This window comes from Marmota flaviventris, chromosome 11, assembly GCF_047511675.1.
Source record: "Marmota flaviventris isolate mMarFla1 chromosome 11, mMarFla1.hap1, whole genome shotgun sequence".
In the NCBI taxonomy this organism is placed as follows: Eukaryota; Metazoa; Chordata; class Mammalia; order Rodentia; family Sciuridae; genus Marmota; species Marmota flaviventris.
The window spans coordinates 53,556,444-53,571,823 of record NC_092508.1 but is presented as its reverse complement, the minus strand read 5'-3'; the positions used below and the strand labels follow the sequence as shown (position 1 = coordinate 53,571,823).

General features: G+C 34.3%; 1 protein-coding gene across 2 annotated transcripts in view; it reads right to left on the bottom strand.

Moving 5' to 3' along the window:
• The window catches only part of Znf385b (zinc finger protein 385B), a 289,007-nt gene that overhangs the window by 78,534 nt on the left and 195,093 nt on the right, over nucleotides 1–15,380 (bottom strand). For both annotated transcript variants that reach the window (XM_027943968.3, XM_027943969.2), the window contains exon 2: nucleotides 10,858–11,000. In XM_027943968.3, the coding sequence (XP_027799769.2) occupies nucleotides 10,858–11,000 (143 nt within the window). The remainder of the gene's footprint in view (nucleotides 1–10,857; nucleotides 11,001–15,380) is intronic.

Sequence of the window (15,380 nt, the reverse complement as noted above, 5' to 3'; positions counted from 1 at the left end):
TCATGGAAAATGTGGAAAAAAATTATTTGTTTGAAAATCAACAATATTTTAAAAGTATAACTAAATGTTATGATGTCTTAGGACTCAATGACAATGTGTCATAAATACACAATTCTCATGCAGTTTGCATGAAGTTTTAAAGCCTAAGCACCACTGAAGATAAACAAGGAAAAACAGAATCCAATAAAACTGGTTGTGGTTATTTCCCCAATCTACTACTCATCCTTTTCCAAATTCAAATGTAGCTCGTCATTACTGCTTCCAAGCAGTCAGGTATCCCTGATCTTTTAAGTGTGCCTTTCAGTGACCTCATTCAATTAGCATAAAATGAACATTTGTTAAGTATCAAGCATAACTATTTTAAACTGGAGTAATAATTTCTTAATCTCAATGTCTTAGCCATATATATCCTTGAAATCTCCATAATTAGGATAATGCTAGTGCACAAGGCCAGCCCCAGTGATAAAACAACTTGGTTTATGTAGAAGAGATCAAAAGGATAGAAATATTAGTAAAAATTAATATTATTTATGAGAATAGAGTTTATCTATTTTGAATTCTCTATTGATATTCATGACTATTTTAAATTATTAATACTGTGAGCTGAGCACGAGCACTCCTGTAATCCCAGCAGCTTGAAAAGCTGAGGCAAGAGGATCCCCAGTTCAAAGCCACCTTCAACAACTTAGAGGCCCTAAGAAATTACATAAGACCCTGTCTCAAAATAAAAAATAAAAATGTCTAGGGATGTGGCTCCGTGGTTAAGTGCCCTGGGGTTCAATCCCTGGTACCGATAATAATAATATGGTGGTATTATATACTTATTTTTCATAAATTTCAGAAAATTCCATAGATTTTCTAAATATTAGTCATACCTTTAATTCAGCAAAAATTTAACCAAGTGAATTTTTATGATATAAAGATTTAAAGTAGAAAAACATTATCATCTCTAGTTTTAAATGGAGAAAAGTAACTTTCAAAGATCAAAGAAATTGAGTACAGACATGGGTCTTCTGACTCCTAGTTTGGTGCTCTTTCCTATCCTATACATCCACTTATTTGTAAGTGGATCACTGTCTTCTTCCTTCCATCTAGCTCCACTTTCCTGAGTGGAAGGATACAGAATGAGACCAGCTAGGACTAGTAGAGGTTTACATTGGAACCAGTCAAGTGGCGTTCTCAGAGGTCAGAAAGAACTCTCCAAGTGGTTTTTGGGAGGAGGTGGGACATAACTTGTAAGTGAACAGCCAACTAAATACATGAATGCCACTACCTTTTATAGAGGGTAAGTACTTCAAAAGTGTACCATATTATAGCAGCTATTAGTCAGGGTTTAACATGTAATAGCTTTAGCTCACTTTCAGAAAAGGAGATTTGTGGGTTTAATTATATCATTATGACATATGATGGATTTGGTTTCTACATGGGAAAAAACAAAAACAAAAAACAAAAAACTATGCCCAGATATGGGTTTTTTAATTATTGAAGAAGTTCTATAAACCTCTAGTTATTTGTAAGTTATAACCTGACAAAGAGATAAGATGTATTTTCTGCTACATCTTTTGGATCTTTATCTGGCTGTAGAAAATGTGTTCTCACTGAGAGAAAACAAGTATGAGACTGACAAGACAAATCTGTATACTTAGTAGAATGTATAACAAAAGTTAACTTTCAACCTGTTGTTAGAAGCCACAGGATTTATTGGGTACTTGAAAAAATTTGTCACACATGAATAATCTGTGAGAAGTAAACACATTTAAATTTAGGGAAAGTATGGTGGAAACTAACCCTTTCCTTATCTGATATATTTTTTTTCCTTTTCAGTACTAGGGCTTTCTACTAAAAGAAATTAGAAGACTGGTTTATATTTTTCAATCTTTTGATCTGCAAAAAGAGTTCAGCAATGACACAGGTAGCCTATTTTATATGTGGGTACATTAAAAGAATTAATTATAGTCTGTCTAAAACCCTCTGATACTACAATTCTATGGAAACAGGTGTCACTCACATAATTTACGCTCTTTTCCCATTTTATTTCAAGCATCAGAACATAAAAAGGAAGTTAAGAAAACCTAAAGTGAAAGCTAAATTTGAGAAAAAATATTTTTCTAGGATTCCCACTGAGTTCTGCAAATATATTGAAACTTCACACGTTGCTAAACAACACTCCAATTCATCTTTAGCACCCTCAGTGTAACTATAAAACCAAAAGGATTGGAATATTCCACAGCATGCCCCTATCCACAAAGAGACTAAAACTTTATTCTGAACATAAGAATCCAGAGAGAGGGGGAAAAAAAGAGGAAAAAAAAATCTGTGTTGTTGGATGGGTTCTCACCACTATCAATTAATGTTTATAGAGCAACCAGTTTAGATACCTATTCTGGGCTGATGGGAATGTTGATACAATAATATTTTACTACATTTTTTTTTTTGGTATTCATTAAGCTCTTCTACTTTGCCACAGGCACATGAAGGCTTAGTTTTTGAGGCAAGCTAAGAACAAGGCTGGAGGTTTCTTCTGCTTCCTAATTAACTGGAAATTTGTTAATAATAAGATAAATATTTTAAAGAAGAGGGCCTGACACTTTTTCCAAGTTGACTCTACTCTTGAAAAATGCTGACCTGGGGCAGCGCCAAGACTAAAGACCTGTCTTGCCAGAAAATCTGATGAACCCTCCAAGTACACATAATCCTTGAAACTCTAGCACTGAAGATGAGGCCCTAGAGCCATGTGAGGTTGACTAGGATAATGAAAGGGACACACAAGAGGACATGGCATGGTGGGACTATAGATGTCTCTCTTCACAGCTCCTGAAACCTTGTATTCCCTTACCTCATGAGGGCCCATCAAGTTCTTAATCTGATGTTTCTTCAGAGCCATGAAACATCAGATTAAGTAATATGTACTGAATGATTAAATATCAACTGAATTGACTTCACTATGAGCAGAATTCTCTATTATGCTATAGCAAATTAAACAACAGAGCAAGTTCTATCAGACAGCAATTTCTGTCTTATTTGTTCCTATAGACTCTCCTTGGCACAAAGGCTGGGATATGTGTAGTAAATGATTTAGAATGAGTGACTTTTCCTAGACCCCCTAAAGATAACATTGTATTAGGTAGAGAGAACCACTGTAACTATCCACTACACAAACATATATTTATACATACATATATACACCATACAAATACTATCTGTGCATTAAAAGAGGGTTCAAGAGAACATAGGGAAAAGGGACATTTGAACACAGAGTCTTTAGCAAGATAAACCTTGAGGCCTTTGAGTAAGGCAAGAAACTTGAGTTCAATTTAAAAAGGATGTGTTTGTGGTTTGAAGGGTAGAGGAAAATAATAGTGCAGATGTTTTTTTCCTTCCAATGATTGGATTCACACAATTTCTCTCTCTGTCAAATTTAATAGGAATGTAAAAATTTCAAGGCACAGAAACCAATGCTTAAGCATTTGTACAAGGTTCTTGTTAGCTTCATACCACATTTCAAAGATTTACTGTAACCATTTCTGGGGAGTGGTGCTGTTGACTTTTCTAAAACCAATAGTAGGCCAGTGATTTCTGCTCAAATCAATTTAAGTAACCATGGAAAATTTCATTTCAGCATATTTTAATACTACATACTTCAGAACATGTAAAAGATGATGATCTTTCAATATATTTTAAAGCATATCATGAAAAATAAAAATTCAACCTATTATTTTGATTTGACCAGGATAAATGGATCAGTTCAAGTGGAGTCAGCTGGGTATACTAGTATCTAAGAAATATAGAATATATAACTTTTTAAAGACAGCAAGCACTATTAGAATAAAAATAAGATTCAAAGAACAAAATTACACATTTGGTTTGCATTAACAGAGGTAAATCATTGTACTTCAAAAGAATGAAAGAAAAATATGTATTTGAATGTTTAAGTAACTACTTTATTAAATCAATAAAGGAATTAAAGGGAGGTCAAAGAGTTAAATAGTCTAGATTACTTCAGGTTTCGTTATAAAAACATCTCATGAGAAACATGATATAAATAGCAAAGTAAATATGATTTTAATTTCTAACTTCTTTCTTTCAAACCTCCTTGATAAATGTATTATTGTTTAAACCACAAGAAAGAAAATTTTATGTTCATTGATATTGCCAAACTAAGGATGATTCGGAATCTCAGAGGACCTAAAATGATAAAGTAAATGGGAATCATATAAATTATTTCCTAGCTTGTCTTGGATGACTAAGAATGGAACAGTGATTTGGGACTTTACACTTAGAAATAATCTTTATTCTGTTCCACATATTTGTTCATGTCAGGAAAAAAAATAGTTTCAAGGTAGACAGTAAAAATTATATTATTTTTCAAAAAAATAAGATTACTGACTCTCTGGCAATAAAGTAGCAGTGACTGCCTTGTGCTTTCCTAGAGCAGGTGCGAAAACATGGCAGGATAGACAGAGATATTTCATACAAATAGGCTCATAAGACACCTTCTAACTATCAGAGAAACTAAATGGTGACTGAGGCCCCTAGATGGTTCTTGACAACAACTATAGCTCTAGAAAGTTACACAAATACATCTGAATGTATGCAAATATTATCTATTAAAAAGAAATTTTACCTACTTATTGCCACATATATTTAGGTTGGGTATGTGTCTCAATGTACTTGGGCTGCCTGGATAGCTCATCAGAAATTTATTTTCAACATTCCTGGAGGCTCAAAGTCAGAGATTAAGGTGCAGCATGGTGAGGTTCTGGTGAGGCCCTTTTCCTAGCTGGCAAGAGAGAGGTGAAAGAACTCTCTGTGTCTCTTTATATAAAGACCCTAATGCCATCATGAAAGCCCCACCTTCATAACCTTATTTAACCCTAATTACCTTCCAAAGGTACTCTATTATGTCCAAACACCAACATGCTAGGGGTTAGGACTTTAACATGAATTTTGCGAGACACAAACATTCATTTCATGAGAGTAAATACATAAGTGTGTCTTCTAAATGAACTTATTTTATCATATTAGTGTTATCCATCTTGGTAAGTATGCAATTTATTTCACTTCTAAAGTCTCTTCTTAATGGGGTTTAAATACCAAGAATTATTCCAGTTCTGAATAAAGGCAAAAATTTAACCCACAGAAAAGGATTCTAATTCTAAGGAGAGACACAATTGTGTATTTTTTAGCAGCTCAAAAAATATCATATACAGCAATTAAAGAATGACCATGGAGCATCTGACAAAGTAAAATGAATAACAAAGTAAAAAAATAGCTCACTCAGATACAAAAATATTTTCTTTCTGGTGTTTATTGAATTATAAAGTGTAACAACTATTTGAACATTGCTGGTGTTTCTTGATTTTTATTATCTTTTTATTTATTTCATTTTTTTTATTTTAAATTTATTTATTTATTCTAATTTGTTATACATGACAGCAGAATTCATTTCAATGCATTGTCCACACATAGAACACAATTTTTCATGTCTCTGGTTGTACACAAAGTAGAGTCACACCATTTGTGTCTTCATACATATACTTAAGGTAATGATGTCCATCTCATTCTACCATCTTTACTATCTCCATGCTCTTCCTCTTTGCCCTATCTAAAGTTTCTCCATTCCTCCAATGCTTCTCCAACTCCCATTATGAATCAGCACCCATATATTGGAAAACATTTGGCCTTTGGTTTTTTGAGATTGGCTTACTTTGCTTAGCATGATATTCTCCAACTCCATCCATTTGCCTGCAAACACCATGATTTTATTCTCTTTTAATGCTGAGTAATATTCCATTGTGTATATGTACCACAGTTTCTTTATCCAGTCATCTGTTGAAGGGCATCTAGGTAGGTCCCACAATTTAACCATTGTGAATTGTGCTGCCATAAACATTGATATGGCTGTATCACTGCAGTATATTGTTTTTAAGTCCTTTGGGTATAAACTGAGAAGTGGGATAGCTGGGTCAAATGGTGACTCCATTCCAAGTTTTCCAAGGAATCTTCATACTGCTTTCCATATTGGTTGAACCAGTTTGTAGTCCCACCAGAAATGTATGAGAGTGCCCTTTTTCCTCACATCCTCGCCAGCACTTATTGTTGTTTGTATTCTTAATAGCTGCATTCTGACTGGTATGAGATGAAATCTTAGAGTAGTTTTAATTTGCATTTCTCTAATTGCTAGAGATGTTAAACATTTTTTTCATGTATTTATTGACTGATTGTATGTCATCTTCTGAGAAGTGTCTGTTCAGGTCCTTGGACCATTTATTGATTGGGTTATTTGTTATTTTGGTTCTAAGTTTTTTGAGTTTTTACATATCCTAGAGATTTTTCATAGTTGTAGATGGACAGAATGCCTTTATTTTATTTGCTTATTTTTATGTGGTTCTAAGGATTGAATTCAGTACTTCACATGTGCCAGGCAAGTGTTCTGCCATTGAGCCCCAGCCCCAGCCCTTGATTTTTATTATCTTTCCTTTTCAAGTATATTTACTTTATTTCCTACAAGTTTCTTAGGCATGAGGGTATTTTTGTTTTGTTTGTTATATTTTATCCTCTTCCCCAAACCCAGTACTCTTTTGTTCATCAAAATCCAACAACTGTGGTTTTTCAGCTAAAGACTAGGGACTAGGACAAGGGATATAATAGGTATATGTCAAAGTTTCCACATTTTCCACCCAGAGAAAGTTGGGAACTACAGCTGGAAAAAAAAATTTGTAATGAATTATTGCCTTTAGGTTTACAAAGATGCCTATTCTTAGGAAAATAAAAATGAAAGTAAATACTTGGGCTTATCACCTTGTACTTAGAAGGGGCTGTGAAATTCAGTGACGTATTCCCTTTGCTGGTTGAAGGAGTATGAGCATTGAAAATCAGTTCAAAATTCCCTGTCCTTTTTTCCTGTCTTCCCTTCAGAAAAGTTTATTTAGTGCCTATATAAACACCAAACATCCTAAAATGAACAAGATATAGTTCTAGTCCTCAGGTTCTGGCATTTTAGTGAAGACAGGTGGACTATGGTATGACAACTGCTGTAATAAACCTCATCTGGGGTACTTTGGAAACACAAAGGATGGAACTTAGCTCAGACTTAAAGAGTCACAGAAGATTTCCTGAGAAGGAAGGGGTATCTAAGTTGAACCCTGAAAGACAAATAGCTGAAGGGTGGATGGCAGTGGTAGAAGTTGAGCACTAGGTAAGCAATTGGGCAGAGAAGTCTATTAGGCCTTTGATATAAAGGTCAAAAATTTTTAAAAATTTATGTGTGAGTTTGCAGAGTCTTTTACCTAAAAATGACTCAAAAAGAGCATCTCTTTATAGTACAACTGTTGAAGTGCAGAGTTAGGATCAACAGGTTCTAGTTACACATCTTGACATAGAGCCCCATCCTAAATTATCAATGAGTCAAACTCCAGCTTCCTTATCGTGTCTCTTCATAACTCTGTTTGGACAGTGTCTTGAATTATTTGCTTATTCTTCATACAGAAGCACTAAGAGAGACATTGTCAATTGTGGTGTAAAGGATAAGACAGCTACTCAACCAAGGCTGTGAAGCATTCTTCATTGTGTATATATTTCTTCATCGTATAAACTTAGCACACAACAGGCACATATTTTATTTTGTAATAACAGAAGAATCCTATTTCAATTCTTGTTATTTCTCATATAATGTTATCTTACTATACTATAAAATGGAGGAAACCACTATAAATAATAAAAACCATTATTATTTTTAAGAATCCATTTAAGGAAAGTAACAAGACTTCAGATTTTTTAAAACCTTTAGCTGTAGTCTCAGAGCATAGTGTTTTCATTCTTCAGATAATAATAATAAAATAGACTTTTAAAATATTTTTTATATTTACTAACAAATTATTTTTTATATTTACTAACATAAAACTTGGTTAAAAATAAAGTGATATAATAGAATTCACCTCACTTCAAAGAAAAAGTAGATTATTGTACACAATATACTTTCAAATTTGGCAAAAGGAAATTTTGTTTTTTCAAAAATATTCTGCTTCACAGATATTGTTTATAGAAGTATATTTTTTATACCCCTAAATCCTTTTCTCTATTTAATGATTCTGCAGAAAATTGTCTAGTATGTTTCCAGAAAAGAGAACAAAAGATTTCTGATTGAGCTTTGTTCACAAAGGCAGGTGGCACAGGCCGAAAGAGCCAAGGATGTGAAAAGCCAGAACATGGGTTTCAAAGTTAGAACATTTTAATTCAAGTCTCTGTTTTTCCTTTGCTAACTCTCTTTTTACCTCCAGACAATAGGGGAAATAACCATAGTTTCCTAAAATGCTCTGAGGTCTGAGTCCTTAGAAGGATATAAATCATTACAAATTTATGATAATTTAATATAATCACTGTAGTGATATAATAATATTTTCTTAGAAAAACTTTGATAATAACTTTCCTAAAATTTCCCTTGGAAATCTATTGGATAAGTTTGGGTATTAGAGTGGATAAACTTATAGGCAAAAGGATTAAAGTAATTTCAATTGCAACTCAAGGTAAAAAATCATAGATAACTCAATAAATAAATGAATAAATTTCTTTACAAGTTGATAGAGGGTCTCACTTGCACTGACTTGTTTTTTAATAAACTATCAGGACTGTCTGCCTAATAAATGACTAAAATTTTACTCTAATAAATAGAGTAAAATGATTATTTCCTGTAGTTCTCTGCAGTTTTCTCTACCTTAACCAACTTAGTAGTATCTTATTTGAAAATTTAAAGTTTATTTTCTTCTAGGAAGGAAAAAAGTGAACTTCTACTAAGAGAGGTATTGCATGGGTTTTCTCAAACCCAAAGTATGTAAGATTGTTATGTACAGCAAACAAACAGAAAAATAAAAAGGTTATATTAGTGTTTCTGTAACATTAGTTAGCCATTTGGAAACTGCATTTTTATATTAAAAACCTTTAATGAAAACACCCCCTCTACTTTAATTTTATATTCCTTAAAAACAGAGGCATATGTCAAAAATTTTGATAACTGAAAAACGTGACTTACAGAATAATCAGTACTAATCATATGACTGCAGTTGTGAAAAGAACTGTGAGTGGGTGCCTACTGGTATGTACATATATACTTTTAAAAGGGCCTTCAGGATGGATACCAGCTGCTTATAGTACCTTTTTCTGGTGAAGTGAGAAACAGTATGTACAGGGGCAGGGGATGATGACATTTTTGTTTTGCCTTGAATGCTGTTTTATTTGAATCTTTGAAATAAGTATTTGCATGTTACTTGTAATATACACACATGCACACAGACGTACACAATGAACTATAGGAGGAACCATTTACACCTTCTTACATTATCACTGTTGCCACTTGACAGCACCTGGACTTGTGCAGTATCTACAAATGCTGTCTTCTAAATGCACATGAATCAAAATACGAGTACCTAATAAACATTCCAAGAAGTATAGCTGGATTTGATTATGTTTGGAATGTATCACAGATGTGTCGATAGAGGACATAACAGGCATGCTTGAGTTCAAGCTCTCTGAAATGGCCTGATGTGGGTCTTTAGGAGGGTCACTCCGCTCTGGATGGATGAATATAGCCCAGGCAGGCATGATTTATCTTGCTGAACTGCTCCACTGGGCTAGACATGAGGCTCACCTTTTCATGCTTTTTTTCTCCCCCCATGTTTTTTTTTTTTTTTTTTTTTTTTTTGGTAAATTGTTTGACTTGTCTCTGAAAAACCCAGGAGACAAAAACATTCAACTGTTTACTCACTAAGTCAAAACTAGTGCTCTTTAAAATGTTGGCTGATCCTTTACCCCCTAATTACCTTACAACACTAAGCCCGTGACAGAAAGCCTGTCAGCAGATTTTATTTAGAACCCTTGAGGAAAAATCCTCTTGTTGTTTTCACTTTACACAGAAGATAAGTTTGCAAAAGGAAACATTTGGCAGTACTTCAGATGTGTGCTGTCTGGTGGTGTTGATAATGCAATTCTTTCTTTTGATTATGGCAGCATTTATAATGCTGTTTCATTCACGTAGACCATCATGCCCCAACTGACTGCATTTATCAAATGAACAGACACAATTCATGCAATCTCTTGAACTGTTTACCCTTTCTCCTACTATAAGTTAAGAATCTTGACTACAGGCTGATTCTATATGCTGAACTCTGTTGTTGAGAAATGTCACACTTCTCTTGGTACACCTACAGAATGTCTTTTTTTCAAATAAAGGAAGTCAGCTGACCTGAGTAAAGAACACTGATAATTATGGGTAGGTAATTCACTAATATTTATCATATGTTTTGAAGAGAATAAGTATCATGGAGATAAGTAAAATGTAGATTTCAAATGAGTATTTTTTCCTTTTGCTAATAGTCATATTCATATAATCCACAAGAGCCCCAAAATAAAAATTCTTTTTGTGTAAAAGTCACTTCATCTAAAATATCTCCCAAATAAAAAGGTACCCAGGGAGATAAATCCTACAGTCATTTTTTTCCCTTTCTAGTAGTAGAGATAAATAAATGTGGCTTGATATCTCCAAATTGTGTTCTTGAGCATGTATGAATAACATCCCAGAAATCATATAGGTTCTAAAACCACTGAAAAGTCTATCAAAATTGCACAATGCAATAGGTGAAAAGTCATCTGTGAAAATATTTTAAAGATAAATATGCTGGCTATTGTTTGGTCTAACTCCCATGGGTGAAGCATCATATTTCACAGCACAGCTGAGCAGTATAACAATATATAGTTTAAAATCACACACTATGGAAACAGACTACATCTATTGCCTATTTGCAAATGTAGGAACAGACAGAGGTGGAGGAGGTCACACATCAAATAAAAAAAGCATTTACTCACTGTGTTAAAATTTGGAAAGAGCCCAACAGCAGAACTACCGTCCACTGGAAAAGACATAAATGGTTTGATATCCAGTGAAGGCTGCATCATCAGGGTAGGAGTGCGCACAAGAGCAGGAAGGGTAGTAGTATGGCATGTACTGCCTGCCAAGAACAAAATGAAAATGAATTCAATCTCTTGCTCACATCCATCTCCCTCCCAAACCTACATAGCCCAAACAAGGCCAGTGAGCTGCCACCTGCAAACAAGAGAGTCACACTGGAAGTAAGCAAGTGGCACAAGAATAGTAAATATGGTCAAAAGACATCTTCTTCCTCATTGTCTAAGACAGTGATACAGAACACTCTCCCATGGCAAGAGCCAAGGGCAGCTCAGACTCAACAAGACACAGTACACAGCTTCTACTGGAAGGTGGGGGGAATGAGAATGGCCTGGTGCCCAAGCAGGTTGCTTCTAAGTGGCCAATAATTCAGGAAAGAGAGGGGGTGGGGCCTCTTGAAGCCAGATGCTCTTTACTACATTAAAAGGGTAATAAACAATTTTTTTTTCAAATCAAAGATAAAGGATTTTTGCAAGAAGAAAACTTAAGACTCTTAGAGTTTCTGTTTGAAAGTTATGACTCAATTTGTTTTATTTAAAAAAAAAAACAACCCAAAAGCTGGCCTTTGAGGAAAAGAAGCAGTCTAGACATTGGATAGTCAGAGAATGTAAAACGGTCTGATTATAGCCTGGTTGTGGACAGGGTATTGGAGACAAAGAGTATTTAGGACAGGAACTCAAATTTTTGTTGTCAACTATCAGTTCTAATGAGCTTTGTATTATTTTAGCGATTATCCCTTTTAATCTTATATCAGCTGTTAACCCTTCATGTGAATAGGAGATTTGAAATGCTCCCCTCCAGCAACAAGCATTCTTCTTTAGTCTTCAACTTTCATGTAATATAGATAAGCAATGGCTGGTGCAGGTGGCTTTCTGGGAGATAGGCATGTAACAAACTCAAATCAAATAGAATGCACCATTGTGGGTTTAGAGAAAGAACCTAGCTTTCCTTTGGGAGATCTACAAATAGAATGCAACAGGGAACTTGAATAGAGATTGCTCCATCAACAAAGGTCAGAATGCACAATGATCCCCCTTACCCAATCAAATCTCTATGCTAATAAAGACAAGACTTCAGAACTACTTAGCTGCCACCATTCATTAGCATAAAAAACTTAGCAGCTGCTTACCATTTCATTAGCATTTTAATGACAGACAATTTGCCATGTTAAACACAGATTGTTATAAAGTACTGGTGGATCTTCTGAATAAATATAAACTGTGATTTTATCAATTCTTTCACCTCAACTTGCTGTTTTCACTTTTCACCAAAACTGATTGCTTCAAAGGAAGTTTTTGCAAATGGAAATAAATGGGGATAAAGTGCATCCCCCCCCACAAGTTATTTTTCATGCTTTGATCCTCTATCACCTTATTCCAGATTTTACTGCTACTGCTATTGCTGCTGGGAAGCCTTTCTCCTCACCTCTGGGTGCCTGAATGTCAGTGGGAATTACTAGCAGAAATTTGGCCAAAATGCATTGCACCTTGCAAAAAATGCTTAATTTCTCCCCAAGTCAAAGACTTGCTGAGGAGGGGGAAAAGGCTGAAAATACAGTAAGTGGGCATCTCAATGCAAAAGTATACCCTTTACATTGCTGTTCCCATGGGATAGAAGCAACCTTTGACTTTTGTAGAACTATTTGGAAATATTATATAAGGCTTGTATGTTGCTCTGTTTTGAAACCTAAGATACAGACTGGTATATATCACAATGAATAAAATCATAATAGAGCTTCACCTTATTTAATAATAATAATAATAATAATAATTATATATATATATATATATATATATATATATATATATATATATATATATATATATCTCAAACTCTCTGTACTAAAACTAGATATACATGTAGCATGTAAATTTCACAGATCTAATAGTTACCACTGTTACCATGTCCATCATATTATTATTCTATATGTCCATATAATCTCCTGTAAGAATGCAATTAACCTCCCAGAAATTTCATTTTGACAGTGAAACACGTAGGGACAAGAGAAAATTTCCTTTCCACTCTCTGAAGTTACACTGAAATGACAATGACAGGTTAACAGGAGAAAAAAAAAACATACATAAACTTATCAACATGCATAAGCTCAGGAATCACACAAAATATGAAACTCAAAGGAAAGATCCCATGGTTGAAGCTTAAATAACCTCTTCACAGGGGAGTGGAAAATGGAGGGTGCTCAGGTAATTTTAAAGGAGAAGCAAACAATTTTTAGAAGAAATGGATGAGCCCAAAGAACTCATCAATGCTGAAAGGTGTAACAAAGTCAGAAAAGCAATAAAAAGAGAAAATCGAGTTCTGGAAATAAATCTGAAATGCTACTTATGTTAATTACTTTAAAGAAATATTTGGAAATTCTATAATTGAAATCCCCCCAACACACACACACACACACACACACACACACACACACACACACCATAAATCTTCATGGTGTGTTAAGTTTTGTATTTCAGCACTGAAGGGGACATACATAATAATAGTAAGAAACTACTGCAGGATAAGTAATAGACCTAATCTCCTGTAAATGCTCAAAGAACTCAACAATGGCCTGGGACAAAGTTCCTCTGGGTTCTAGAGGAGGTAGCAGCCAGAAGTTACTGGAAGGTGAGAGGTGGAACTTTACTGCCAAGGAAGGTTGTCTTATTGTGCAGATAAAGTGTCCAAGGTAATCCCCTGGAGCTGCCCTCAAGAGAATAGGTGAAAAGTCTATCTGGGAGGGGTGTCAATTTTTAGTCTCTTCTCTTTTCTGGTGGTTAATCTTTCCTGGTTATTTGATGAGATTTCTAAAGAGGAGGTTGAAGACAATTCTTTTGGAAGAATTTCTTTAGTCAGAGAAAGGAATTTCAGAGATGGTGTCCCTTTTGTGCTCAGGGTTCAGGAGGAGAAACAAGGTCCAATTTCCTTTAATTCAAAGTGCTCAGCACTTCAAAGCTTCATTCTTTTGGGTATGATTTTCTGAGCCCCAACAAGCACAGCTGAATTCATCTATTCCCTGAAACCAACAATATGTGAAAGATTCACAACTGTGATTATATTAAAAAAAATTATTTCAGCCAACTGTCTCTGTAACATAATAGGTACTTTATCATGTCAATGGATTATGTCATAATCCATCACAATAAAACTTCATTTGAAGACCAAGTGACACTTGAAAGTATTACCTTAGTCTTTGACCTTTAGAAATATTGTATTGAAGGCTCTTTTAGGATATAATCTGAGGCTTCCTAGTGGCTCTTATGTACCACAACAGAAACTAACACATAGTTCATTCTTGGAAAAGAGAGTACATCAAAGTCACAGAAAACCTGCATGAAGAATTTGCAGGAGATTAGGTCTATTACATATCCTGCAGTAGTTTCTTCCTATACTATTATATGTCCCCTTCAGTGTGAAATACAAAACTTAACACACCATGAAGATTTATGGTGTGTGTGTGTGCGCGCGTGTGTGTGTGTGTGGTGGGATTTCAATTATAGAATTCCAAAATATTTCTTTAAAGAAATTAAAATAAGTGGCATTTCAGATTTATTTCCAGAACTCGATTTTTTCTTTTCATTGCTTTCCTGACTTTGTTACCCCTTATAGCATGTATCTTTCCCTCTTACCAGGTGGGAAAAATAACTTACCAAAAAACCATGAAGTACGGCCACTAGGAAGTGGTTATGTGAATAAGGGACATGACTGATAAAGAGTCTAGTGTCTCTTGATAAAGATTACACAATAATAGTAACTGAAATAACATTTTAATAACACAAACTATGTACCAGGTACTATCCTATTGCATGTTACATATGTGCACAGATATGAATGCATACATACAGGTAATCCTCAAATGTATATGTCTACATATATTCATATATATGTGTATGTATACTTATTATTGTTTAATCCTCACAAATGCCCAATAAACAAGGCATTATTGTTAGCCCCACTTTATAGATGAGAAACTGAGACAAGAGAGATTAAGCACAATTCATAAAGGTTATATGTAAAGGAGTTAGCATTTAAATCCAGAAATTTAACTTCTGTATTCTCTTTTTGCTACTATGGTATGGTCACCCAACTGTAAAACTGAAAACACTCCAGTTATATAGACACATTCTCCAGTTGTAGACAGAAGCATTTTGCCACCAAACTAAGGGATTAAAATGTTGAGCCTACAAACAGGAATAGTTTACAGCTGGGAATTAGTTAAAACTCTTATTTGACCTCAATTATAGTGTCTGATACTGAAATAGCTTAAATATATAAGTTTTTTAATGTTTTATAAGAAATTATAGAATATATTTATCTAAGAATAACCCTCCCCAAATAATAGTATTATTTAATTCAAACAATACTTATGAGGACCAACAAGGTATAGAGCTGACAGCTACAGAGATTATAAACTGAGTCAGAATTT